This window comes from Rhamphochromis longiceps, linkage group LG16, assembly GCF_057381845.1.
Source record: "Rhamphochromis longiceps isolate RC_006_pf linkage group LG16, R_longiceps_female_GT1.1, whole genome shotgun sequence".
Taxonomy (NCBI): domain Eukaryota; kingdom Metazoa; phylum Chordata; class Actinopteri; order Cichliformes; family Cichlidae; genus Rhamphochromis; species Rhamphochromis longiceps.
The window spans coordinates 2736965-2764214 of NC_140572.1; the positions used below are offsets into that span (position 1 = coordinate 2736965).

A 27250-nucleotide genomic window follows, 5' to 3' on the forward strand; every position below is an offset into this window, starting at 1 on the left:
GAAAGACAAGGCAGGCAAATAAACTCAAACCTGGGTCCTTCTTGCTCTGGGGTGACAGAGCTAACTACCACACTGCTGTGTTGCAACAGGTTTAATCTCAGTTTTCTAAAAAAGTTTGATTTATTAGGCATTGGGCTGACTGTGGCATCAGAGTTTGTGAGGCCACACACACACTGGAAGAAAGAGTTTGACATAGCTCCCACAGACTGGTGCCCACCACACAAGACCAGTGGTAAAACATTACACACTCACAGAGCAGTAGTTACATTATCAGCAACTAAAACAAATAACTTTAACAACTAGCTGAAATGTGCTGTTAATAATTCATAAGCGTGTTACAAGTCTGGATTGTGTACTTTGACATGCCAGTCATGGCTGTGTAAGTACACGAAAAAGCAATTAGAAGAAAAGCCTACAAACATTGCCTGGGCCCTAAATTATTAGTGTTATATGTATTTATGAACCTGTTGGCCATGGTCTCCTTCCTCTCCACAATGTAGCCTGTGATTGGTTTCCCTCCATCAGCAGGTGGCTCCCAGCTGATTAGGGCAGAGTCATGGTAAACTTCCTTCACCAGAGGCTGCTTGGGAGCATCTGGTGTCTCTGTAATAGACACAATGAAATGCAATTACATGCTGTTTTTACTTTATAAACACAAAAGCGGATTGCTTGCTGGCTTTGTGTGTCGTTCTCTGTGAATATCACTTACTGAAAATGTCTCTAGCTTTACTCTCTGTAGACAGAAGAGGGTCACTGATGCCATAGATGTTTTGAGCCATTATACGAATGATGTACTCCCGGCCCTCGATTAGCTTTGGCACCTGAAAGGATATTAGTAATCAAAGCCTTTGTACTATTGTCTTGATAACAAAAGAATAAAAAAACAGAATGGTAAAAATTCAGGCATTTCAAACAAACTTTTTTATCAAAGATTTTCACAGGATCTTCTTACATATAAGGTGCATACTAAAAGTCTGGCCCAGATTTGCACTTCTCGTCACTGTTTCCAACATTTTCTGTGCTTAAAATATCTCTACTCACTCTGCAGGTGGTTCTGGTACAGGATGAGGTGACAGGCATCCATAGGTCTCTGTTGGTATCTCTCTTCTCAATGATGTAGTTGGAGACAGCACAGCCTCCGTCATCCAGAGGCGGCTTCCAGGTGATTACCATGTAATTCCTGTAGACTTCGTTGAACTCTACGGGTCCCTCTGGTGGCTGAGGACGGTCTGACAGGAAAATAATTTACAGCGATCAGCAACATGAAAATCTTCATTTATTTTCACGCCTTGGCTTATAAAAGGTTATAATACTGGGATACTCAAATGTAACATTTATTACACATTTAAACAGTTACTTGTTCAACATGCTAAGTAAAGGAAAATATCTAAAGTCTAAAGCATTAGTATTTCTGCAGTATAGAAACATTCTGTTTCAGAGTAATTCTAAAAAACAAGTTCAAGCCTTTTTTACTTCTAGGCTCAGTTACTGTAGTTATCAGGTTGTTCTAAGTTCCCCCAAAAGCCTTCGCTTGATCCAAAATAATGCAGCAAAAGAAACGAGAAAAGAAAACTAGAAAAAGAGGCTATAATGTTCTCATATTAGCTTCTCATCAGTGGCTCCCTGTTAACCCCAGAATCAAATAAAAAACTTTCCTCCTTATATACAAGTTCTCGAAAAAACCAGGCCTCTTCTTATCTTGAATATGTTGCACATTGCCCAAACAGTACGTCACCCTCAGATTGCTTATTTTTGTTTCCTATAGTATTTAAAAAGAGAGAGCCTTTCAGGCCCCTCATATGTGGATCTGTCACTCATTTTTCCTGATAATATACCATAAATCTCTCTTATGGTCCATATTGCAGCTCCAGTATACTTACTACTCTAATTTTCTGTCTGATTTTGATGTGTTGTGTATCCAAGTAGTCTAAAAAATCTTGACTTTTTCCAGACTACACGTGGCCATTCGGTCTTAAATGCTCAGACCAGAGCGTTCTCACTCCCGAGGCGTAACATGTCGACGTTTTGTCATGTCCCGCGGCGTTCCTGAGGAACGCGAAAGGAGACCTTCGGCGTTCTTATGGTACGCGGCGGGTTATGGCTGGAATCCAGTGCAATGACGCTCCCGCGGTAGTAGACGTTCCAGCCCTGTATTCCAGCCCTAAACCTAACCTTATCCCTAGCCCTGACCATAACCTTATTCCTGACCTTAACCAGGACTTTAATGATGTTAAATAGCGTGTTTCTAAGCGATTTGAAGAAAAAGAGCGAACATGTGTAGGTTCAGTCCAGACGGTTCTCATATTTCCTCTTTTTCCGAGGTCGTCATTTAGGAACGTGGTGGGTAGCCGAAAACGTAATATGGTGACGATTTGTCACCTAGCGTAAAATGTTACGCTTTGGGAGTGAGAACGGGTTGCTCAGACAGACAGAGGCACTGTTTTAAGTGCCTTTTCTGAATTTTAGTTTTTAAACCTCTGATTTGATTTTGAGTCATGTACAAGCAGCTGATCACTCATCTCGATACATCCATTAACATATCCTTCATTTCTGGTGTTAGGTGTTGGTTCGGATCAATGCTACTTTTGTGTTGTGTTAGTTCCACAGCTGGTCAGGTCATTAGCTCTTTGCTGTGACTCACCGACCACAGTGATGGTGCAGATTCCCGAGCGAGTGCCAGCAGCATTCTCCACGCTGACACAATAGCGGCCGCTGTGTTCTCTCTTGGCCTTGCTGATGTTGAGGCTGAGGTGGTGGGTGGTGCTGTGGAGGCTGATTTCCTCATCTGCCTTCAGGTCCTCATCATTCTTTGCCCAGGTGATAGCAGGGGCCGGTTTGCCACTGTAGCGTCCCGACAGCATGCAGGTGTCTCCCACCTTTACCATGAGCTTTTCCCTGAAGTCCAGGTCCAGAGTCGGTGGCTCTGCAGGGGTAACAGTTAAGCTAGTTATTATATCAGCTGAAAATCTTCCCCTAGATCATTTTCTCTGATTTAAAAGACCATTTCCATACCTACAACAGTTATAATGGCACATTTTGTCACATTTTCTTACTTCATATCAAATTATTTAATCCTGTTTATTGTATTTCCACAACAACCACGAAGATCAAGTTCCAGTCCATGTGTGTTGAAAATCATACAACAGATGCATTGAAGCCTTTAAAAATAACTTAAAATAAAAATATATTTACAGTTATTCTGTATGAACAAACATAGGCAACAGGAATGTTCACACATACTGTAGCTTAAACCCCACAATCTGTACACATGAAGGTGGGGTTCAAAAATGAGTGAATGTCATCAGTTCAGTATCTAACCATATTTGGACTTCCCTTCATTTGCTCAAATACGACCTAGAAGAACCTGACCTAAAAATGTATTTTTACACATGAATATGACCTTTTGAATATAAAATGTCATAATTTTGTCTTTTCACATTATTTGGAGAAGCAGGGTTAACACAAGACTTCCACACACACTACGGTGAGACTCTGCCATTTAGATATTTGTATTAAATTTTCTCATAATTAGCAAATAACATATTGGCCAAAAGTATGTTTAGTGAGATTAAGGTAACCGTGATCTTTGACAATCAGAATCTAATCAGTTTATCCGTGAGACCAGGAAAACTCAAGTTATCTCCATTATCAGAATAGAACGGCTGAATAAAAACATACAAGCTCTGGCCTTTGCTGACAACTGAAGCATTAAAACATCTCTTTATGCCATTACATGGCAAAACACTGACAAACCTCGAATTACATCCCAAAACCAACTTGCTGAAACAACTGTTATACCTCATAAGCAATGTTGAATCATAGTTACCATCCTTGGTTTTCACATTGGTGAGTCACTAGTTTTTATGATAAAATTAATGTTGTCATGTTGTGTCACTTACCAAGTTCATCCTTGCACTGCACAGGTTTGGTGGCAAAAGATGGTTTGCCTTGTCCCACCTGGTTGACAGCTGAGACTCTGAACTCATGGCTTGAGCCTTCCTTCAGCCCAGTTAGTGTGAACCGTCTGTCCATCAGCTTGTCCTCTCCGCCTACTCTCACAAAGCTGTCATGGCCTATCATTCGGGACTCAAGGACATAGCTGGTCACATCTGCACCACCATCATATTTGGGTGGTCTCCAGGTGACGGAGATGGAGTCTTTGGTAATAGCTGTGATGATTAGATCCTCAGGACGCTCTGGGACAGCTGCAGAAGATACAAACACAGAGTGACAGCAGTTTTTTTTTGTTCTACCCAAATGACTGTCAAAGGGTTTCGTGCCTCACGAGCGGTTGTTGTTGTTTTCCTGTAGATATTCTGCACAAATTGTGAGGAGTTGACTTGTAAAAAAGATTTACTTCCAGGTTATAATTAACATTCAAATTATTGAAAGTATATAATTGAAAAACTATTTTTGCGCTTCCATAGATTTAAAACAAATTTGTAATAATTAATTGATGAATTAATTAATTTTTAAAACGACATAAAATCAGCGTCTTCTAGATTTCATGCCTAATAGTTGCAACTTTGAAATGAGGATTTAAGAAAAAACTTTGTATATAACAATTCAGTAATAACTCCTATTATGTTTTTTCTAGTTTGGTGATTACCCTTAAAATTGTAAAGAAGTTACAACTAAAATGTTAAATAAGGGACTCTTTTCCTTTCAGGTTACTACATGTTGGACTTACAGATGGGATCTTTGATGAGAACCATCTTGTCGGTCTCGACGAAAGGTCCCATGCCTATGATGTTCTCAGCTGCAATCCTGAAGAAGTAGCCCTTGCCATCGATGAGTCCTTGTACTACAGCATTGTTTCTTGTCACTGTGTAAGATACAGAGGTCCAACCCATGCGGTCTGACTCTCTCTTCTCAATAATATAGTTGGTAATGGCTGAGCCGCCATCATCCTCAGGGGAGTACCAGGTCAGCTTGCAGGAGTCATTGGTCAGGTTCTCTCCAGCGAAGGGAAGACCAACTGGTCCAGGAACGTCTGTAGAGATAAGGACGGAGTCAGACTCTGCACATAAAGCTTCCATATTCTACTTGGATACGTGGTTAAGAAAGTGGATGGGACAGCTCTTTATGCATCAGCATGTTCAAATTGTTTGAGGTGAATGTGATTACCCACCCAGGACCTCAACAATGACCGCCTTCTTCCTCTCTCCGCCGTCGTTCTTTGCACTTAGTGTATAAATGCCCTGGTGTTGGCGTCTGCAGTTCTTAATGACCAGTGAATTAGAGATGCCTGTCGTCTCCACCACGGCCTCTTTGGGCACCTCACTGTCATCCCGGCACCAAGTGATCTGTGGGGCAGGTTTGCCGGACACGTAGGCGATAATGCGGATGGTGCCACCGGCATGGACTACGATTTTCTCCTTCACTGAGGCGTCAAGATCCATCTCAGGAGGAACTGCACGAGACGGGGACAATTTTTACGTTTGTGTTATTGACAAAAAATATTGCTTTGCCAGATGTTAAAGTTGGATCTGTATCTTACTTGTTCTGTCTTTGACCTCAATTAGCTCAGACACTAATCCAGGGTCTCCTACTCCAGCAGCATTCACAGCTCGGACTCTGAAGCGGTACAGACCACCTTCCTTAAGGCCAGCCACCACAAATTTAGTTCCTCTGATCTCAGTGTCCTTTGCCTGGGCAGAGGCGAAATGCAAATTAACGTTCATTTAATCATGTTAAAAACACTACATACTGGATCTTCATTGGCTTTGTGGAGATGTCTCAAATCCTGAAGTCAACATTACAACATTAAAGATGAGTTCAGAGCAACTGATGTCACTCTGTAAAGTAAAGATGTGGGTGGCTGTAGCTCAGGTGGCAGAGCAGGTCAGCCACTAATCAGAAGGTCGGTGGTTCGATCCCAGGCTGCATCCTGGCTGCATGTCAAATATCCTTGGGCAAGATACTAACCCCGTGTTTGCCTACTGGTGGTGGTCAGAGGGCCCGGTGGCGCCTGTGTCCGGCAGCCTCGCCTCTGTCAGTGCGCCCCAGGGCAGCTGTGGCTACAATGTAGCTTGCCATCGCCAGTGTGTGAATGTGTGTGTGAATGGGTGAATGACTGAATGTAGTGTGAAGCGCTTTGGGGTCCTATGGACTAGAAAAGCGCTATACAAATGCAGGCCATTTACCATTTACATATATACACAGATTACATTATTTTACTGCATCATTACAACCATAGTGCTCTATCTCTTCATAGATTTAATGCATTGGTGTCTTATGTTAGTCTTTTCCTCTTTCTCTCTCGCTCTACCGCCCTCGCTCTCTCCTGCGCAACTAGGTTAATTGGGAACCCTCCTGCATATTGATTGCAGGGTGCTGTCAGCCCGTATAAAGCTAAGCCGGTGTTTTTCTGGATCGTTCCTCCCGTGCGTTTGGCGCAAAGCAGCAGTAAATGCTGGCACACCGCGACGGATTGATCAGCAAGCGAGTAGATCATATGACAGCTACAGGTAGTGATGGTGAGATGAACTGAAGCTTCCATCCAACCGGTCGACTCATGGTTCGAAGCATTGTGATGCTTCATTTGCTCTACTGCGCCATCAAGTGGACGATTCAAGTGAAACGGGCTCTGTGATTATAATGATGTGATGTGTAAACCTCTAAACTGAATAAATTGTTTTCATGGTTATTTATCCTGAATATTGTCTCAGTATCTCTGATACAAAAGAGAAAGTGGAAACTATCAGGACAGAGTCTTGGTATGACTGTGTAACTGTTAGCCTCAGACACTCAGTCAATAGTATAATTCAGATCATAGATCAGTACATTTACATATTTTTATAACCATAAAAAGGAAGCTGACACTTTCGAGACTTTATCTAAGGTGTGAGCATCACAGCAGATGCCTTTGTGTCAACGTAGCTGAGGCTAAAACAGAAAAACGATTTTACAAAAATATTCTGCAGTAGATCAAAAAAGAAGGAAGAAAACTATTAATCAATAAATGAACATTACCTGATGCTGCTGAACTGAAGCAGAGCAAATTACAGAGGTTTTATTAGAGACACAGCTGAGCGTTTTGCAATTTTGCATAATGTTAAAAAGTTTACATTTGTTCAGAAGCCTATTGAACTGCAGAAATTAGGTTTTCTTTTCGGAAGTAAGTAGTAGTAAGTGGGAAATCAGCTGTGTTTTGCTGCCCATTTTATTTTGAACCTGGACAATTACCACCAGCACGAGTTGTAGTTTGACTCGTGGGGCGCAAGCCTTCCAGTTTGGTGTGTGTGTGTGTGTGTCTTTTATTAAAGTAATCACAGTTGGTTTTAGTTTTTATGATCTGTAGCGAGCCTGACGCTCAGTGTCCTTTTATTCTTTTAACGTATTGCTCTGTGTTGTATTTCAGTGGACGGAGGACGTGCCAGTGGCCCTGGGACCTCAGGTGGGGGGTCGTTTTCACACTTTCTTTTGCACAGCACCGGGTGGGCTGTAGTGATTTTCTTTTTGTGTGATTTTCTTTTGGGTCCACGGCTGCTGGTAAGTCCAAGTTCCATGATTGTTTTATTTTTAACTTGAGGACACTGTCAACAACGACGCTACCTTTTGCTTTCTAATATTTTATTTATTTTAACCGTAAATAAAACTGTATTAATATTGGAGCCAACCTGCCTCGGTGTGCATCCTCGAATCTGTGCGGCCTCTTTTTATTCCTTTTATCTATTTTTCTTAAATGTATATTTCCTGGGGGTGAAATTCCCCTAGGTGGCGTTGTCATTTTTCGATTTCTTTTATAACCCCGCCGAACACCTGGTCACAATCTGTTTCTCTTTTTACCTTCTCCCAGGCCTCTTCAGTTTCTGTTTCCTTCTCCTCTTCAGCTACACTCAGGAGTAGCCTCCTCTGAGCTTTCTTCTCCTCTTCCTCCTTGTTCACCTCCTTGAACTCCACAATGTAGCCTGTGACTTTTGACCCTCCGTCCACCAGAGGCGGTATCCACTCGAGCTCAACTGTAGACTTTGTCCAGTCTGTTACCTTTGGAGTGGGCGGTCCAGGAGGCTCTGCATGCACAAATTGAAATACTGTAAAGCTCCAGTTTCTGCTAAATCACAAATGTGATTAGAAGCATACACAATGGTAAAACATGTTTCAGCACCAACACAATTTGCTGTCTGGAGTTTGACATTTCATTTGGGATCATTTATTTTAGTTTTGCTCGAGAATTATTTAACAGGATCTAATCTCTGTTGCAATGTTGCTGCTAACATGCTTTAACACAATAATAACTTCTGTCTTACTGATGGGGTCTCTGCAGAGTATGGGGTCAGAAGGTATACTGGGCAGTCCACAGCCAGCAGCATTGACAGCAATGACCCTGAACTGGTATAGGGCCCCTTCCAGTAGCCCAGTGACATCCCAGTTGTTGCCCAGTGGCAGTGCCCTAATGGGCTCACGGTTGACACGGATCCAGCGCTTGGCAGTGGTCTCCTTCTTCTCGATGATGTAGCCAGTGACGGGGGACCCGCCATCGTACTTGGGTTCTTCCCAGTTGACAGTCATTGACTCCAGACAGACTTCGGTCACAGTGGGCTTCTCACACTGACCGGGGACAGCTGCAAGAGGACAGGGCTGTTATCCACGATCCACCCATAATCAATACATCATTTGTCTATGAATTACCAGACAGACAGATCAGAATCCTCTAGAGCTGTGGGTGTTAGTGACACAGTGTAATATGTAATATTGTCTATGTTTGGCCTGTTAAAGGCCAATTTCTTTTTTTAATATATCCTGATATATAAAACCATAGAACTGACAGTAGTTTTTTTAATATTAGAAAATGATGACGGTAAGTTATGCAGTAAGTGGACCGTAAATAAATAATTTAACATGTAATAGATAATATTAACAAAGTGTAATACAAGTTATTTGTCCTCATTTGTGTAATGAGGGTGAAGACGTGATGGTCTAAACTCACTGAAGAGATTTCTGGCCTTCTCTGGATCACTGACCAGTGGTGGGCCTACTCCAAACTTGTTTTGAGCCATGACTCTGAACTCATACTCATGGTTCTCGGTCAGCCGGGTTACCACATAGGTACACTCTTTGGGATCATTGGAGACATGGACCCACGATTTCCTGTTCTCCTCACGCTTCTCAACCACGTAGTTGGTGATCTTAGATCCACCGTCATCGATGGGAGGGTTCCAGGCGAGGCCTATTCTTTCTGCAAACACCTCCGTGAACTTGACTGGTCCGACTGGGGGACCGGGAGGCCCTACATAGGGAGGGAGGCTGAGTCATATATGTATATCTGAAGAGACCTGGAAATCACTTCAACCAGTGATCAAACCTGCTATCACCTGATAATTAAACTGCTACGAGACTTTTAACCTTGATTTGAGAACATCACACAATTTGAATAAACTGAGTCTCTGTTTCAAAATACAAGTGGACAAAATGACATTCTCATTCTCTCTGAAGATTGCTGTTTTTAATTGAACATTACAAACTTTTTTAGACAAAGAACTTTGGATACTGCAAAGGCTTTGAGTCGGGCATAGCGCTGTTGATTTGAAGGTGACACAGCGCTCTGCCAGGCCAAGCGTCTGGTAATGAAACTTGTACTGCTGTTGCCTTTAAATTAAATTATCTGATGAGAAATATGGTTTGCTGTGATTCAGCTTTGTTGAGAAATAAAATCCAAATATTTTTTAAGAGTTGAAAAGACACATGTAACATCTTTAGGTTGAATTTCTTACCAAACACTGAGAGCTTGATGCCCTTGCAAACAGTGCCCAGACTATTAGTGGCGGTCAGGCTGTAGAGTGAGCTGTCATGCCTGCTGGCTTGCTGTATTAGAAGGGTGCACTTATCCTGGGTTACTAGTTTGTTGATGTGTTGGTCATACTGAATGGCAGACTTCTCCTCAGGTTTGTCCAGACTGGCTTTGTGCCAAACGAGGCTGGGGAACGGACAGCCGCTAACTTTTGCGACAATGCTGATGTCACAGCCCTCCTCTCCCTCCATAGCCTCACGTAGTTCAATAGTGGGCGGACCTGCAGAGAGATGATCCGTTTGTTATGATCGACAAAACAAACTGTTTGTTAATCACCATCATAAAGTTAACTGAATGCAACATTCTCAGGCACCCACAGATGTTCGTGAAACAGCCCCTATGAATATTTGACTGAAAAAACAAACGTGCTGGTCAAATAGAGTGGAATATGAGTAGCCTGTCATTGGCTGAAGAGGCTGTTGCTCACATGTCTGATCCTTGATGACCATGGGTCCAATGGTGGCAGAGGGTCGGCTGGGTCCAGCAGCATTTACAGCTTTTACTCTGAACTCATATTCTCCTCCCTGTAGATTAACAAGACAGTCAACACAAAGTTTGGGTAAAATTCCAGTAGAAATTCCCAAATCACTGTGGAAAGTGGGCTGAAAGCTCAGGTTTTATCCTCTCCTGTTATTTTTTGTTGTTAGTTTTTTTTGTAAAAAATATAGATGTCCTTCAGAAGCAACTCTCTCTGCAGGATACATTTTGGCTTAATTCTCAAATTTTGTGTTGGAGAAATACAAGTTAAAATGACAGTAACATCGCAAAGAGATAGAGTGGGTTAAAGATTATGCACTAAATATTAATCATCTTAAAAAACTTTAAAGTAAAAGAAGCAATCTTTATTGCATTATATCTTAATGCATCCTTGATCATCCAGCTAAGGAAATCCCAAAAAGCTGATTCTGTTCATCTGGAGGTAACGTTTTCAGTGGGAGAAGAGTTTTGCCAAAAATTGGTCCACCCCAAGGATCGGGTCCCCCGACACAAACAGAGTAACATAGTGTACGCTGTTACGTGCCAGGAGGAATGCCAGGATTTATACATCAGGGAAAACAAACAACCTCTGGCTAAGACAGGGGTGGGCAATTCCAGGCCGGTGTCCCTGGAGGTTTTAGATGTGTCCTTGAACCAACACAGCTGATTTAAATGGCTAAATTAGCTCTTCAACATGTCCTGAAGTTCTCCAGAGGCCTGGTAACGAACTAATCATGTGATTCAGGTGTGTTGACCCAAGGTGAGATCTAAAACCTGCAGGACACCGGCCCTTGGGGCCTGGAATTGCCCACCCCTGGGCTAAGTGGATGGCACAACACAGAAGAGCCACCTCGTCAGGCCAGGACTCTGCAGTCTATTTACACCTACAGGCCAGTGGACACTCTTTCAAGGATGAGGATGTAACATCCTGGACAGGGAGGGATGCTGGTTTGAGGGCGGAGTCAAGGAGGCCATTTACGTGAAAAGGGAAAGACCATCTCTGAATCGAGGAGGGGGCCTAAGGGTACATCTGTCACCATCTTACAATGCTGTGATTGCAGCCATTCCCCAACTCTCTGTGAATGGGACTCATGGCCATTGATCAGTGGTCATGAGAATTTGCATATTAATGATCTTGAAACTGACCATTTTTCACTGGTGGTGCTTGTTTCAGTTATTGGGCAAATTTCCTGTTTATAAGGTGGGAAACCTGCAGTCAGCTGAGACTGAAGACGTCAGCTGGATGAGTGACGAAACGTTTCTCCCACTGAAAACGCTACACCCCGATGAACAGAATCAACTTTTATTGCATTACATTTTCATCAGTTATCAGTTTGAGTTTTCTAGAAATCATCTTAAATAACTTCCAGAAAGAAAATGATCAATCTTAAAACTAGGACAAAAAGTGACATTTAAAATATGCCTTTCTCCAGCCATGTATTCATAAATGTGATTCTAATTAATACAGGAAACAAGCAGTACATGGAGGAATACTTTGAAGAGGAAAGCCTGACCTCTTTGAGATCCTCCACCACGAAGGTGAGCTCTTCCACATCTCTCTTGTTGCACTGTTTCCAGGTCTCTTTCTCCTTGCCGGTGGTGTCCCAGCTCAATCGTTCAATGATGTAATGCTTCACAGGAGAGCCACCATTATTTTTGGGAGCCTCCCAGCTCAAGGTGACAGTGTTCTTTGTCACCAGGTTAACCTTCAGCTTGGTGGGGGGGTCAGGTGGGTCTGAGAAAGAGGATGGTTAATGTTAGGGCAATTCATATAAACTTTGGAAGTATGTGCTGCATATCTGGAGCTGAAATTCCAAACAAGTCCTCACAGATGGGGTCTCTGGCCCGGACAGGTTCAGTGGTGACAGTGAACGGGCCGAATCCCAATCGGTTCTCTGCTCGCACTCTGAACAGGTAGTCCTGACCCTCTAGCAGTCCTGGCACCACGTAGGCCTGGCTAGCACAGGCTACATTAACCTGATAACAAAGCAAAAAACGCAGCTAATCAATCACAAACAGCAGAATCTTAAAGTTAAACTTAGCTGTTATATCTAGTGCTTCTGAGTCATGGACATATTAGAATCATAGAAGCAGCTTACTATTTAGCCTGGGAGTCTCTATCCATTCCTGCAACATCTAATCAAAGGGACTATTTCCATACATTACTTTTGAAACTTAGCAAAATAGAATAGAGAAACTGACAACAAGGTGATGTTTACCTTGGTCCAGGCCTTGTCGGTCACAGATTTCTTCTCAATAAAGTAACTCTTGATTCGCTCTCCTCCATCTGTATTGGGGAGCTTCCAGATCAGCCTCATGGTTGATCGGGTGATGTCAGTAATCTTTAAGTCCTTTGGAGGTCCGGGAACATCTGCAGGCACAAGCACAGTAAAACATTTAGGACACAGGAAAAAGATGCCACTCTGCCATTGCTAGTCATCTATAAGTATGCTTCTCTTAAAAAAAAGTCACAAACATACCGAGGACAATGACCCTGATGTTGAGGTGTTTCTGTCCAGACTTGTTCTTGGCTGTGATGGTGTAACGTCCAGAGTGAGTCCTCAGACTGACAGGTATAGTCACAACAGAAGTGGTGTCTGTGGACTCCACCTGAACAAGCAAAACAAAAAAATATTTAAAGAATTGTCTTATGTATTTTGTAAGATATACAAACACAAACATAATAATGCAATGGTTTCATAAAATTGTAACAGACAAGTGAAAAATAAGGGAAAGAAGGGCAAGAACTCTTCAGAAAGGTGATTTTTTTTTTCCTGAAAATGTGGTATTAAGGTCTCACCTCAGAGTCCACAGGCAGTGTGTGGAGTTTGTTTTTCTTGTGCGACTTGGCTTTGCCGTCAAAGTCCCAGGTTACCTTAGGAGTGGGCCGGCCTTTGATGGTGGTGGGGATTCTAATGGGATCTCCAGCACGGATGGAAACCAGGTCATCTGCCATCACATCAAGTGTGATTGAAGGTGGAACTGTTGAGTAGGAATTGATAAACACATCAGTGGATGAAATACACAGTATCTACTTATTGTAGGGAAAATTACTTTAAATTCAGACATACGTTGGACATCCTCAATAAGAACTTCACTAGTGCGGGGGCTGGGATCAGACTCTCCAATGTCATTGACAGCAATGATCCTGAACCGGTAGCGCTTCAGCTCGCGGAGGCTTGGCACTGTAAACTCAGTAGTGGGGTGCAGGGTTTCAGGATCATTTACTCTCACCCACTCTGATGTCCCCTCATCCTGTATCTGGATAATGTAGCCCTTGATGGGACTGCCACCATCACTCTCTGGTGGTTTCCAGGAGAGTGTGACATTGTGTTTTGTCTTATCGGCCACCTCGGGAGCAGCAGGCATGCTTGGAGGAGCTGCAGGGAAAAGCAACAGAATGTGAAAAACGTATCCAAATTCTATCATTCATCATCCCCCTGAATCTGGTGGCCAACACCAGACTTAAGTAAGCTGGTGGGTTTTAAAAAGACATGCATTGTCCTTTACTTACTGAGAGGGTCAACAGCAAAGGCAGAGTCAGATGGTCCACTGAAAGGTCCGGTTCCTGCTGAATTACAGGCTGCGACCCTAAACTCGTACTCTGTTCCTTCAAACAGACGTGTCACCTGAGAGACACATAATGCAACAGTATTCAATTTCTAAACAAGGAGTTGTACACACCGAGGCAGTGCTTTCCTTAAAATAAATGCTAAAATTACTAGAAAGCCCCACAGCTCACCTGGTACTCCCAGCCTTTCATGCCCCTCTTTGTGATGGGCATCTTATTGACTTTAGCCCAGTAAGCAGTACCTTTCTCTCTTTTTTCCAGCCAGTAACCAATAATCGTGGAGCCTCCATTATCTCTGGGAGGTTCCCAGGTTAGAGTCATGGAGGTCTTGCAGTACTCTGCAATTGTTGGTTTCTCTGGAGGGCCAGGAAGGCCGAAGGGGTCTATAATTTGAACTTCCTCAGTTGTGCAGGGATCAGATTTACCGTAGCGGTTCTCAGCCCGTACCCGGAAAAGGTAGGTCTTTTTGTCTTCCAGGTTCCAGACCTTCAAAAGATGTAGGTGATGTTACCATTGGAAACCAATTGGACTACATTTATTATTATTAATATAACTTGTAGTTGGTGCTACTATTATAAAGACATACCCCATATTTTCTCTCAATTATACTATTTGTAACCTCCTCCCACTGCGGTTCAGGTGGAGCTTCCTGTCCCTCTTCCACCTCAGGCACCTCTGTTACCACTTCCTTCTTCTCAATGATGTAGTTGGTCAGTTCACTTCCGCCATTATCAAGTGGTGCGTCCCAGTTGAGGTAGCAGGACTCACCTCTGATATTGGTTACTGTCACTTTCCTTGGTGGAGTTGGTCGGTCTGAAGAGAAGAGCATGAGTTCAGTCAGGACACTGTCAGCTGGTTACTCTGATACAAACAGAACTAGCATAACTAATAACATAACACCATATTTTATGTTATAAAGTACCACCACAGTGACATGATTTCAACTCACCAAGCACCATGACATAGACCGTGTGCGTGGCTGAACCCATGTTGTTGGAGGCAGCCACAGTGTAACTGCCACGGTCCCTCCTGTTGGCTGCTGGGATAGACAGCATGGTCTTGCAATTCATTCTGCCAGTCACATTTGTCTCCATCAGTAGAGTCTCAGTAGGCTTCTCGATCACTACGTCATCCTTAGACCACTCAATCTTAGGGATGGGGAGTCCCAGGACATCAGCTGGGATCTCGATGGATTCACCCTTCTTCACAGTAATGGTGTCCCCTTTGAACTGCTTCAGCATGTGAATCTCAGGAGACACTGAGAAAGGCAAGACAGAAATCAACCAAATCAGAATGCATGAGCCATGAGCCAAGTTATTAGCGTCCACCAGGGTTGACCTCTTTATTTTATATACATTTCTCTGGAGAAAACTCTTCCATCCATTACTTGAACAAGTAGAAGTTTTCAGGCTTTACCTTCATCATCTTGGATAACCACAGTCAGTGGGATGGATGGCTCACTCTCTCCAATAAGGTTGGCACACTTGATTCTGAACTCGTACATCCAGGCATCATCCAGGCCCTCCACAGTCATAGTCATGTTGGGACAGATCTCAGTGTTGCAGGGCTCAAAGGCCTGCTGGTCCTGCCTCTTTTTCTCAACAAAGTAACCAATGATAGGGCTGCCGCCATCATTACGTGGTGGTTTCCAGGCGAACGTGATGGAGTTCTTTGTGCGTTCAGTGTAGTGGAACTTCTCAGGATATGATGGCGGGCCTGCAAAACCACACAAGAAACTTGTTTCAAATACACTTCCACATTTCACACTGCTTCTAAACACAAAATCCCCAACATCCATAGAATGAAAATAAACGTAGCACTCACCCTGTGGGTCTACAGCCTTGATGGGTCCTAGCTCAACAGGTGGGCCCAGGCCGTATTTGTTCTTGGCGATGACACGGAACAGGTATTCTTGTCCCTCCATAATGCCCACACACTCACACTTGGACGAGGCGGTTTCAACAGGTTGCCTCCATGTGTGCATCTTGGGATCTCTTCGCTCCACGAGGAAGCCGGTCAAGTCACTGCCTCCATCGTCTTCAGGATCATCCCAGTTCAGAAAGATCATCTTACGAGTGACAACAACAGGCTTCAGGTCTGTGACAGGTCCCGGGACATCTGAAAATAAAACAATATTATCCTGTTTGATCATTTGTTCAACTAATTACAAGTTCAGACTGAATTCTAACGTCCTGGACTCACCCATGACCTCCACTCTGGTCCATGCAGACTTGATGCCACTGGGGTTGCAAGCGGAGATTTGATATTTTCCGCAGTCTTTCCTCTGGACATTCTTGACTGAAAAGATGCTGTTGTTGTCCTCAGTGAGGATCTCCGCACGGTCTTTGTCGGGTTTGCCATCATCCTTGGTCCAGGTGATGGCTGGGTAGGGTTTACCTGTGACTGTAGCAGGTATAAGGAGGTTTTCTCCAGCTCTGATCACGACGCCATTCTTGACAGACAGATCCAATTCAATTACTGGGATCTCTGTTAGTGATGACCAGCAAAGAAGCAAAGAATGAAAAACAAACAAATAAAATACAAGAAGAAGAAGATATACATCAATACGAAATTAAACAAGATTTGATCTAATTGAACACTGGTTCAAATTTCTACATTTTTAAAAAAAAATTTCTGAGTTTTTCAGCTAACCTGCAGGATTTCTGACGAATACAGACTCTGTGAATCCTGGTGTTCCCTCTCCAGCAGCATTACAGGCAATGACTCTGACCGTGTACTTTGCTCCCTCTCTGACTCCATAAACAGTGAAGTTCCGAGTCTTCCACGGACGTTCCGTAGATCTTGACCAGTCCTTGGTACCAGCCATAGCCTGAATAACACCACAAAACAAACAAGAACATCCATCAGGACTGAAATCAACTTCTAACATGACAGAATCTCAAAAACAAAGTTAAAAACCTATGAGAAGTAACTTTTTTCACCTTATCCACATGATATCCCAGGATTTCCCCACCTCCATTGTCAGCAGGCGGGTCCCACTCAACTTCGATGGAGTGGTCAGTAGTTGCTGCCACTCGGGCAACTGGAGGACCTGGAGGCACTGTAGGGTCAAAGTAAACACAGATGAATCTCACCCTACGATTGACTATATTTCAGTGAGAATAACTATACCCAGATGAGGTAGGAAGTAATTCAGTTCGAATATTATACTAAAACAAAAAAACACTTGGAAATCATCTAATCTAATGTTTTAGATCATCAAACAAATTGTATTTAACAAAGACAACATAAGTAAATAGAAAATGCTGTTTTTTTCATGATGATTTCATTTAGTACAAGAATCCAAACCTACCTGGCCCTATATGAAAAAGTGAACCTAACAGCTGGTTCTACCACCTCTCGCAGCAAGAACTGCAATCAGGTGTTTGCAATAACTGGCAATGAATCTTTTATATTGGTGTGGAAGAATTTTGGTCTACTCTTCTTTGCAGATGTTTGAATTCAGCCATATTGCCCTGTTTGAAGTCATGTCAATCCATTTCTATATGTTTTAAGTCTGGAGTTACTCTTGGCTACTCCTAAACCTTCAGTTGGGCTTTTTAGGCCATCCAAACGTGAACTTGCTGGTGTGTTTTGTATCATCGTACTGCTCCATAACCTGGGTGTGCTTGAGCTTCAGGGCACAAAGTGATGGCTGAATATTCTCTTTCAGGATTTTCTAGTAGAGAAGAGAATTCATGGTTCCATTCATTTGCTCATTTTATGCCAGATGCAACAGGACTCTTCAAAATGTTAAACTGTAACCCTTTCCCTCCACGGCGGCGATGTCTCATTCGAATGCTTGCCATATTAACTTTCGATGGCACTTTATCTGCCTGCCATGTTTGACCACAGATAATGGGGAATCAGGGTTCGATTCCGGAGAGAACCTGACAAACGACTACCACATCCAAGGAAGGCAGCACACGCACCAATGATCCCCTCCCGACTCAGGGAGGTAGTGATGAAAAATAACAATACAGGACTCTTTCGAGGCCCTGTAATGTGAATGTGAATGAAATAATCTTTTAAAAAATATTTTCTATTTACTCAGGTTACCAATTTCTAATATTAAAATTTGTTTGAAATTTTATCTGAAACATATAAATGTGACAAGTATTAAAAAAACCCAAAAGAAAATCTTAAAAGGAGCAAATAATTTTACCATAACTTTTTCTTCTTCATACTTCTAAATTCTAAAAATTGCCAGTTGCTCATTTTTCAAATATTAAATAAATGTTATAGATGGATATAACTAAGAATAAAACATTTAGTGACAACTCACAGTTCTGTCGAACAAAGGATTTAGAACAGTTTACGTACAAATTGCTGGCTGGGCAGTCTTGGGTTCAGAGGGAACACTGAACTTTCCAGGGCCGGCCTGGTTTTCGGCAGCAACTCTAAAGATGTAAGTCAGCCCCTCGATCAGACCTTCAACATTTAGCTCAGGGACAGGGATGATGTTCCTGAAGACCAAAGGTACCATGAAGGCTTTGTTATTACCCTCACACAAGCCAATATGCACTTTCATGTGTCTTGTTGCAAATTGGAAAAGAAAGAAAGAAAATGGTTACATTGTATGGTTTTCTCACCTATTTACACGTGCCCAGTGTGAGCTGTTGATCTCACGGCGCTCCACCCAGTATCCCAAGATGGGGCTGCCATTATCATTTGGTTCATTCCATGTGACCAGCATGCTATTGGCTGTGATGTCATCAACTTGTGGTTTATCAGGTGCTTCGGGAGGTTCTAAGGACATACCGAGATGAAATAGCAGAACAAAAATAAGTGGTATGTTACTATTGTTTATATACCTTTAAGTTCATTAATAGCACAGTTATCTGTTAATTAATCTACATAATGACATATATTTAATTTCAGTTGACCTTTAATCAGTTACAAACATTTTTGTGCTTTAAAACTTTACAAACCAAGCTGAAAAAAACAACAAACAAATAAAACAAAACCAAAAACTAGCTTACAGCATAGACCAGAATAATAATAAATGCACCCATACCAAAAGGATTCTTGGCAATGACCGGTTTGGAGACACAGGGTGGGCCTGCACCATACTTGTTCTCAGCCACGACCCTAAAGATGTACTCCTTCTTTTCAATGAGTTTGGGCACCAAGTAACGACATCCTTTCAATATTGCGGTAACGGTGCTCCAACCAATCTCCAGCTTGGAGTTGTCTTTCTGTTCCAGGGTGTAGTTGAGAATCTCGCTGCCACCATCATCCAGAGGGGGATCCCACTTGCAGATCACAGAGTTCTTCCTCACCTCCTCGAATCTAAAGTTTACGGGAGGCCCGGGAGTATCTGTAGACAGAATAAATGTTCAGATTTGAACTTTTTGTATCTTTTTTTAACACATGATTAGCTTTAAAGTATAAAGCTTTGGTTATAGAAAACACAAAAGAACTCGCACCGAGTATGTTGACCTCGCAGGTTGCCGAGGCAATGCCATGGTCGTTCTCCACCTTCACCATGTAGACACCATGATCAGGGCGAATCGAGTCCCTGATAACGATAGAGGATACACCCTTGTGGCTATTGTCGATGGCCAGGCGTTCATTTATGGTGGGGTAGTCTGGCTCCTCGACCTCTGGTTGTGGAACTTCCTCCTCCTTTTTCACCTCGCCTTCTTTTTTCACCTCGCCTTCTTTTTTCACCTCGCCTTCTTTTTCCTCAGGTTCTTTCACCTCTCCCTCCTTCTCCTCTTTCTTCTCAGCTGTCCCCTCTTCTTTCTCCTTTTCCTCCTTCTTTTCCTCTTCCTTCTTTTCCACCTTCTTCTTCAGGGGTTTTTCAGGTCTCTTCCGGAGTGGCTCAGGCTGAATTGATTGGTTGTTCCAGTACCAGGTGATCTGAGGGTACGGAGATCCTGAAATGTTGGCATCCAGGCAGATCTCGTAGCCTCGCTTCACGGCGAGACCAGACTGCAAGCTGCCACTCAGGAAAACCTTTGGAGGATCTAAGAGAGAAATAAAATCAGACAAACCGAAATGCGTACCTAGAAATAAAGAAAGTGAGAGATAGATCGAGAGAGAACGAGACCACACAGCTGATACATACCAATGGTATCAGCGGCCTTGATAAATGGCGTGTTGCGTGATGGCTCACTGATCCCAGCAGCATTTTCAGCTCTGACTCTAAAGGTGAAGTTCTTTCCTTCAATCAATCCTCTGACGGTGTAGGATACTACAGGCACCAGGAAGTCATTGCACCTCTCCCACTTGTCCTCTCCTTTCTGCTGCTTCTCTAGGATGTAGCCCATGATTTTGGAGCCACCATCATACATGGGAGGCTTCCAGGTTAGAGTAACAGTACTGGATGTTGGGTTGTGGGTTTCCACATCCACTGGTGGGTCAGGAGCATCTGGAACAAGATTTTGCATTCAGTTAGATTTCTCTTGGAAGCAAAATGTCAAACATTGAAAACTTAGGAAAACTAAATATTCATTTTCATACCAACACCAACTAGAATCTTGATATAAATGAGTAACAGTAGGTGGACATTAGGTAAGGCTGCACTTTTTGCAGCGATCTCGTATAGAAAACTATTCTGCGCATATATAAAACAGGTCCGTGGCTCCGAACTGTAGTACAGGGACCTCTGGCTGATACGTCGGGTTCGTGTCGGGCTCGTAGCTGAAAACGAGCTTTACTTTGTTGTCTGGGTCAAGTTTCAGACAGAGAGGCGTTGAAAGGCTGCTCCAACAGAACTTATTGTTTCAGAGGAAAACAGGAACACGGTGTACAGTCGAGTCTTAATAGCTTACTTACAGCTGGGCTTGTCAGGCTGCAGTGGTTATTATTATTATTAACGGGCGACCGTGGCTCAGGGGGTTGGGAATCGCATCTGTAACCGGAAGGTCGCCGGTTCGATCCCTGGGCTCTCTGTCCGGGTCGTTGTGTCCTTGGGCAAGACACTTTACCCTGCTTGCCTACTGGTGTTGGCCAGAGGGGCCGATGGCGCGATATGGCAGCCTTGCTTCTGTCAGTCTGCCCCAGGGCAGCTGTGGCTACAACTGTAGCTTGCCTCCACCAGTGTGTGAATGTGAGAGTGAATGAATAGTGGAATTGTAAAGCGCTTTGAGGTTCTCGAAAAAGCGCTATATAAATGCAATCCATTATTATTATTATTATTATTATTATTATTATTATATTTACATGCTTCCAGCTTCCGTTTCTGCTCGGTGACAAGCTGAAGAGGAGACATGGGCCCATCCTCCCGCAGGCCCACCACCCGCAGGAGGCGCCATAGGGGTCGGGTGCATTGTGTGCCGGGTGGCGGCCAGGAGCGGAGGCCCTGGCGGACTGACCTCCGGCTGCCAAGACTGGCAATAGGGACATGGAATGTCACCTCTCTGGTGGGGAAGGAGCCTGAGTTAGTGCGTGAGGTTGAGAGGTACCGGCTAGATATAGTCGGGCTCACCTCTACACATGGCTTGGGCTCTGGAACCAGTCTCCTGGAGAGGGGCTGGACTCTGTCTCAGTCTGGAGTTGCCCCTGGTGAGAGGCGGCGGGCTGGGGTGGGTATTCTAATATCTCCTCGGCTTGCTGCCGGTACTTTGGGGTTTTTCCCGGTGGACGAGAGGGTTTGTTCCCTGCGCCTTAGGGTCGGGGAACGGGTCCTGACTGTCATCTGCGCTTATGCGCCGAGTGGCAGTTCGGAGTACCCAGCCTTCCTAGAGTCCCTGGGGGGGGGGGGGGGGGGGGGGGGTGCTGGAAGGTGCTCCATCTGGAGACTCTGTTGTCCTGCTGGGACACTTCAATGCTCACGTGGGTAACGACAGCGAGACCTGGAGGGGCGTGATTGGGAGGAACGGCCTCCCTGATCTGAACCCGAGCGGTGCTTTGTTATTGGACTTCTGTGCTAATCACAGTTTGGCCATAACGAACACCCTGTTCGAACATAAGAGTGTCCATAAGTGCACGTGGCACCAGGACGCTCTAGGCTGTAGGTCGATGATCGATTTTGTAATCGTATCACCAGACCTGCGACCATATGTTCTGGACACTCGGGTAAAGAGAGGGGCTGAGCTGTCAACTGATCACCACCTGGTGGTGAGTTGGATCAGGTGGCGGGGGAGGACGCTGGACAGACCTGGTGCACCTAAACGCGTAGTGAGGGTGTGCTGGGAACGTCTAGCAGAGGCCCCAGTCCACGAGGTCTTCAACGCACACCTCCGGCAGAGCTTCAACAGCATTCCGAGGGAGACTGGGGAAATTGAGTCCGAATGGACCATGTTCAGCGTCTCCATTGCCGAAGCTGCTGCATTGAGCTGCGGCCGCAAGGTGGTTGGTGCCTGCCGTGGTGGTAATCCCCGAACCAAATGGTGGACACCTGAGGTGAAGGGAGCCACCAGGCTGAAGAAGGAGTCCTATCGGGCTTGGTTAGCCTGTGGGACTCCGGAGGCAGCTGACAGGTATCGACAGGCCAAGCGGAATGCGGCTCGGGCAGTGGCTGAAGCAAAAACTCGGGTGTGGGAGGAGTTCGGAGAGGCCATGGAAAAAGACTTTCGGACTGTCTCGAAGAGATTCTGGCAAACCGTCAGGCGTCTCAGGAGGGGAAAGCGGTGCTCTACCTGCACTGTGTATAGTGCTGGCGGAGCGCTGCTGACGTCGGCTGAGAAAATTGTCAGGTGGTGGAAGGAATACTTTGAGGACCTCCTTAATCCCACTGACATGTCTTCCGAGGAGGAAGCAGAGTCTGGGGATGAGGGGAATGACCCGCCAATTTCCGGGGGCGAGGTCACTGAGGCAGTTAAACAACTCCTTGGTGGCAGAGCCCCTGGTGTTGATGAGGTCCGCCCCGAGTTCCTGAAGGCTCTGGATGTTGTAGGGCTGTCCTGGTTGACACACCTCTGCAATGTTGCGTGGAGATCAGGGGCAGTACCTGTGGACTGGCAGACTGGGGTGGTGGTCCCCATCTTTAAGAAGGGGGACCGGAGGGTGTGTTCCAACTACAGGGGGATCACACTCCTCAGCCTCCCTGGGAAAGTCTATGCCAGGGTGCTGGAGAGGGGAGTTCGTCCGCTAGTCGAACCTCGGATACAGGAGGAACAATGCGGTTTTCGTCCTGGTCGCGGAACACTGGACCAGCTCTTTATCCTCTCGAGGATACTTGAGGGTGCATGGGAGTTTTCCCAACCAGTCTACATGTGTTTTGTGGACTTGGAGAAGGCATTCGACCGTGTCCCTCGGGGTGTCCTGTGGGAGGTGTTGCGGGAGTATGGGGTGTCTGGCCCATTGCTACGGGCCATTCGATCCCTATACAACCGTTGCAAGAGCTTGGTTCGCATTGCCGGCAATAAGTCGGACTCGTTCCCGGTGGGTGATGGGCTCCGCCAGGGCTGCCCTTTGTCTCCGGTTCTGTTCATAATTTTTATTGACAGGATTTATAGGCGCAGCCAAGTGGCGGAGGGCTTTCGCTTTGGTGGCCTCAGAATCTCATCTCTGATTTTTGCGGATGATGTGGTTCTGTTGGCTTCATCGGGGGCGGGCCTCCAGCTCGCACTGGAACGGTTCGCAGCCGAGTGTGAAGCAGCGGGAGTGAGGATCAGCACCTCCAAATCTGAGGCCATGGTTCTCAGCCGGAAAAGGGTGGAGTGCCCACTCCAGGTCGGGGATGAGTTCCTGCCCCAAGTGGAGGAGTTCAAGTATCTCGGGGTCTTGTTCGCGAGTGATGGGAGAAGGGAGCCAGAGATCAACAGACGGATTGGGGCTGCAGCTGCAGTAATGCAGACGCTGCACCGGTCCGTCGTGGTGAAGAGGGAGCTCAGTGTAAAAGCGAAGCTCTCAATTTACCGGTCGATCTATGTCCCTACCCTCACCTATGGCCACGAGCTGTGGGTAGTGACCGAAAGAACGAGATCGCGGATACAAGCGGCAGAAATGAGCTTCCTCCGAAGGGTGGCTGGCCTCTCCCTTAGAGATAGGGTGAGAAGTTCGGCCATCCGGGAGGGGCTCAGAGTAGAGCAGCTGCTGCTCCACATCAAAAGGAGCCAGCTGAGGTGGTTCGGGCATCTGACAAGGATGCCCCCTGGGCGCCTCCTGGGTGAGGTGTTCCAGGCATGTCCCATCGGGAGGAGGCCCCAGGGCAGACCCAGGACACGCTGGAGAGATTATATCTCTCGGCTGGCCTGGGAACGCCTTGGTATTCCCCCGGATAAGCTGGAGGAGGTGGCTGGGGAGAGGGAGGTCTGTGCCTCTTTGCTTAGTCTGCTGCCCCCGCGACCCGGCCTCGGATAAAGCGGATGAAGATGGATGGATGGTAATAATTTAAAAAAATATTTCTTCATGTCATTATGCAACTAGGGGTGACATGGGCCGCGAGATTGAGACAAAGACATTAGAGCCTCCTAATGCGTGTTTTGTTTGGGTTTCCATCGGCGTGGAATCACCAAAATAGAGAGGGCATAGCCTAACATATGAAACAGGAAAAAAACGCTGTGTAATCCCTTTACTTCAACAAAGTAACTGTATTCTAAATACCACCTTTTTAAACAGTAACTGTAATGGAATACAGTTACTCATATTTTGTATTTTAAATACGTAACGCTGGTACATGTACTCCGTTACTCCCCAACACTGAGTACAAGTGCTATAAAACTTTAAGAAATAATAATCTAAAACTGGGAAAATCACACAGTATCATCTGTGCTGACTCCTGCTGCTATCCCTCGAATGGTTAAGGGTGAATGCTTTAGCTAATCTCCATCTCCATCCCAAGTGATCATATTCTCTACTGGCATTCTCACAGCAGGAAGTATAATCCTTGTATGACATCACCAGATTCGATTTCCTTACGTTTCTGGTCCTCGGCGATGACTGGGTTGCGGAGCTCGATGAACTCTCCTCCTCCAATCTTGTTAACGGCCTGGACCCTGAAGTAGTACTCTCCATTGTGGATGAGATCTTTGACCACCCAGCTCACCTTGCACTCTCCTGACATTATGTTGACGTATGTCCTCCTGCCGGCCTCACGCCGCTGTGCGGCACCACAAAAGGAACAAATGAAAAAACACATGAGCATTTTATTTTCACTGTCAGATTTCTAACGTGATCAGTAAAAACACGCTGCCATCTCAGACCTGCAAGACATAGTGAAGAATTGGACTACCACCATCATAATCTGGTGGATCCCATGAAACTTTACAGGAGCTCTTTGTGATCTCAGAAGCCACAATTTCCTTGCAAGGACCAGGAAGCCCTGAACACAAAGACATAGAGACATGAAAAAACATTGGCTCCAGGTTCAGTGTGTCTCTCCAGTGATGTACAAACTGGCCATGTGTGTTTAAATACCGATGACTTTGACATTGATGGTGGCACTGGCACTTCCCAGCTTGTTTTCTAGTGTCACTTTGTACACTCCAGCATCGGCATGAAGACTGCTGTCAATCTCCAGGTGACAGGAGGTATACTCCTTCCTGTTGAGCACCAACCAAGAAAGAAAAGACACAAAGCCATTTTAATGGAGCTCATGTTGGGCTTTTTCCCAGCAAAAAAAGATCAGTTTTCTACTGTTTGTTTGAAGAGTAATTTCAATATAGTATTCTTTAAAGAATATGTTCTTCTATTATATCAGTCATTCCATCTCAAATCAGTACATCCATGAGGGTCTGAAAGGCGTCTATAAATAAAATGTATTATTATTATTATTTTATTACATGTTTGGTAACATTTCTACTTAAACAACTCCAATTTTCTTAAATGTTTTATGGTCCAAAGTTTACCCATATATAGTGAGTGCTGTGAAATTTTAGTTTTATACATTAGAATTAGTGCTGTCAGAGTTACTCTCGTTATAATGACGTTAACGTCATAACCGCATTCACGCGGCAGATCTCTGTTAGCACGGATTGGCCCATGTTAGGGGCTGCACGGCACTAACGCGCTAACAGGCTAACCGTGCTAACACTTTGACGCTGTGCAACCCTAAAACATGAAATTTTAGTTTTTGACATTAAAATTAAAAAAGAAATATTTTTTAAATGGTCACTTTCAGACCATTGTTTTGCTAACTGAAATATAAATATATGTGTCAAAAACTAATAAAAACTGGTCTTTCTAACAGCTGAAATAGATCAATTTGGGACAGATACGCACATAAAAAAATTGCCTACTAACCCCTCTGACCCTAAATCCCTAATCTATCCCTAACCCAACCCTAAACCTGGCATGACTTCTACAGGTAAGCAGAGATCAGGCATGTAAATACATATAAATTCCCCATTCTTTATATTCCCAGATCGGGTGCTAGTAGAGGCTGGGAGTTTGAGGGTCCTGCTCAGTTTCTTGGACAGCACTCTTCTACCTCTTAGTATATTTTAAACTTAATTTTAAATATCAGACTGAATGCATTAAGTCTCAAACTGTTGGGTAGAGCAAGTGTCAAAAATGAAAACTATGAATATGTTTTAACAACATTATTTTTCAGTTATCACAAAAAGCAATACCTGGATACGCTAGATTTTTTTTCTATATTTTTCTTACCTTAACTTGCCACTACTCAGACATTTACACATCGGTCCCAAATTAAGGATCTTGATGCATTTTGATGGTAAGAAAAATGAAAATTTTAGACTCAAATATTCATGTTCAAACTTTTCCTCACATTTAAATGTGTGAAAAATGGCTTGAAAGTGGGTGGATTGTAGATTTTTATTTATTTTTTTGTTTGTTATATTAGGATTAAATTTCACAGCAAGCATAAAGTTTTTATGCAAATCAGAGATGGATGAGTGTAAGGCCTGTGCTGGTGTGAAATGAAATAACCGATATGACAAAAGTTCTAGATGAAAGGATTCGCACAGAACACTCACCTAAAGCCAAGGCGTTCATCCGCCTTCAGCTCTTTGCCATCTTTGTGCCAGGTGATTTTAGGTAAGGGGACTGCTCTAAAGGGAACTGGGATGTGCAGCTTTTCTGTTTCCACAACAACTAGATCCAGAGTCTGGAATTCCAGAGTTGGGTTGCCTGAAAACACAGAAAAACAAAATCTTTCTCAGCCACAAATGAAGGGCACCGGTGACTCTCAGAAACAAATATGAAGATTCTTACAGTCAGAGTCTTTGGCAAAGACATTTTCAGAGATGTCCGACGGTTCGCTCTCTCCGATAGCATTAACGGCCCTCACTCTCAGAATGTACTCCTTTTCAGGGGTCACACCCTCCTCTACACGGTACTTGAGCTCCTTCACTGGACGGGAGTTCACCCTCATCCACTTCTCAGTTCCAGCCTCGCACATCTCAATGTGGTATCCTCTGACAGGGGCACCGCCATCTGTTTGTGGAGGTTTCCAGGCAATTGCCAGGAAGTCTCGGCTGGCTCCAGTCACGTGTAATTCAATGGGTGGTGATGGGATGCCTGGAGGGGAGAATATAAACTCAGACTCTCCGCAC

The 27250-nt window shown here is 44.4% G+C and overlaps 1 protein-coding gene across 4 annotated transcripts in view; it reads right to left on the reverse strand.

Annotated features, from left to right (window-relative positions):
* The window catches only part of LOC146650368 (titin-like), a 218405-nt gene that overhangs the window by 64790 nt on the left and 126365 nt on the right, over positions 1–27250 (reverse strand). For all 4 annotated transcript variants that reach the window (XM_085383775.1, XM_085383778.1, XM_085383776.1 and 1 more), the window contains 38 exons: positions 26910–27215; positions 26672–26825; positions 25152–25276; positions 24938–25056; positions 24654–24834; positions 19915–20217; positions 19271–19813; positions 18859–19161; positions 18434–18590; positions 18165–18307; positions 16784–16902; positions 16494–16671; positions 16044–16328; positions 15666–15959; positions 15258–15557; positions 14791–15099; positions 14428–14654; positions 14013–14327; positions 13785–13899; positions 13342–13650; positions 13071–13252; positions 12751–12880; positions 12490–12641; positions 12100–12247; positions 11785–12005; positions 10221–10317; positions 9717–10013; positions 8933–9232; positions 8253–8567; positions 7792–8015; positions 5501–5651; positions 5132–5413; positions 4691–4993; positions 3900–4205; positions 2642–2923; positions 1042–1229; positions 710–821; positions 465–603 (listed from right to left, as the gene is read on the reverse strand). In XM_085383775.1, coding sequence (XP_085239901.1) covers positions 465–603; positions 710–821; positions 1042–1229; positions 2642–2923; positions 3900–4205; positions 4691–4993; positions 5132–5413; positions 5501–5651; positions 7792–8015; positions 8253–8567; positions 8933–9232; positions 9717–10013; positions 10221–10317; positions 11785–12005; positions 12100–12247; positions 12490–12641; positions 12751–12880; positions 13071–13252; positions 13342–13650; positions 13785–13899; positions 14013–14327; positions 14428–14654; positions 14791–15099; positions 15258–15557; positions 15666–15959; positions 16044–16328; positions 16494–16671; positions 16784–16902; positions 18165–18307; positions 18434–18590; positions 18859–19161; positions 19271–19813; positions 19915–20217; positions 24654–24834; positions 24938–25056; positions 25152–25276; positions 26672–26825; positions 26910–27215 — 8614 coding nt within the window. The remainder of the gene's footprint in view (positions 1–464; positions 604–709; positions 822–1041; positions 1230–2641; positions 2924–3899; positions 4206–4690; positions 4994–5131; positions 5414–5500; positions 5652–7791; positions 8016–8252; positions 8568–8932; positions 9233–9716; positions 10014–10220; positions 10318–11784; positions 12006–12099; positions 12248–12489; positions 12642–12750; positions 12881–13070; positions 13253–13341; positions 13651–13784; positions 13900–14012; positions 14328–14427; positions 14655–14790; positions 15100–15257; positions 15558–15665; positions 15960–16043; positions 16329–16493; positions 16672–16783; positions 16903–18164; positions 18308–18433; positions 18591–18858; positions 19162–19270; positions 19814–19914; positions 20218–24653; positions 24835–24937; positions 25057–25151; positions 25277–26671; positions 26826–26909; positions 27216–27250) is intronic.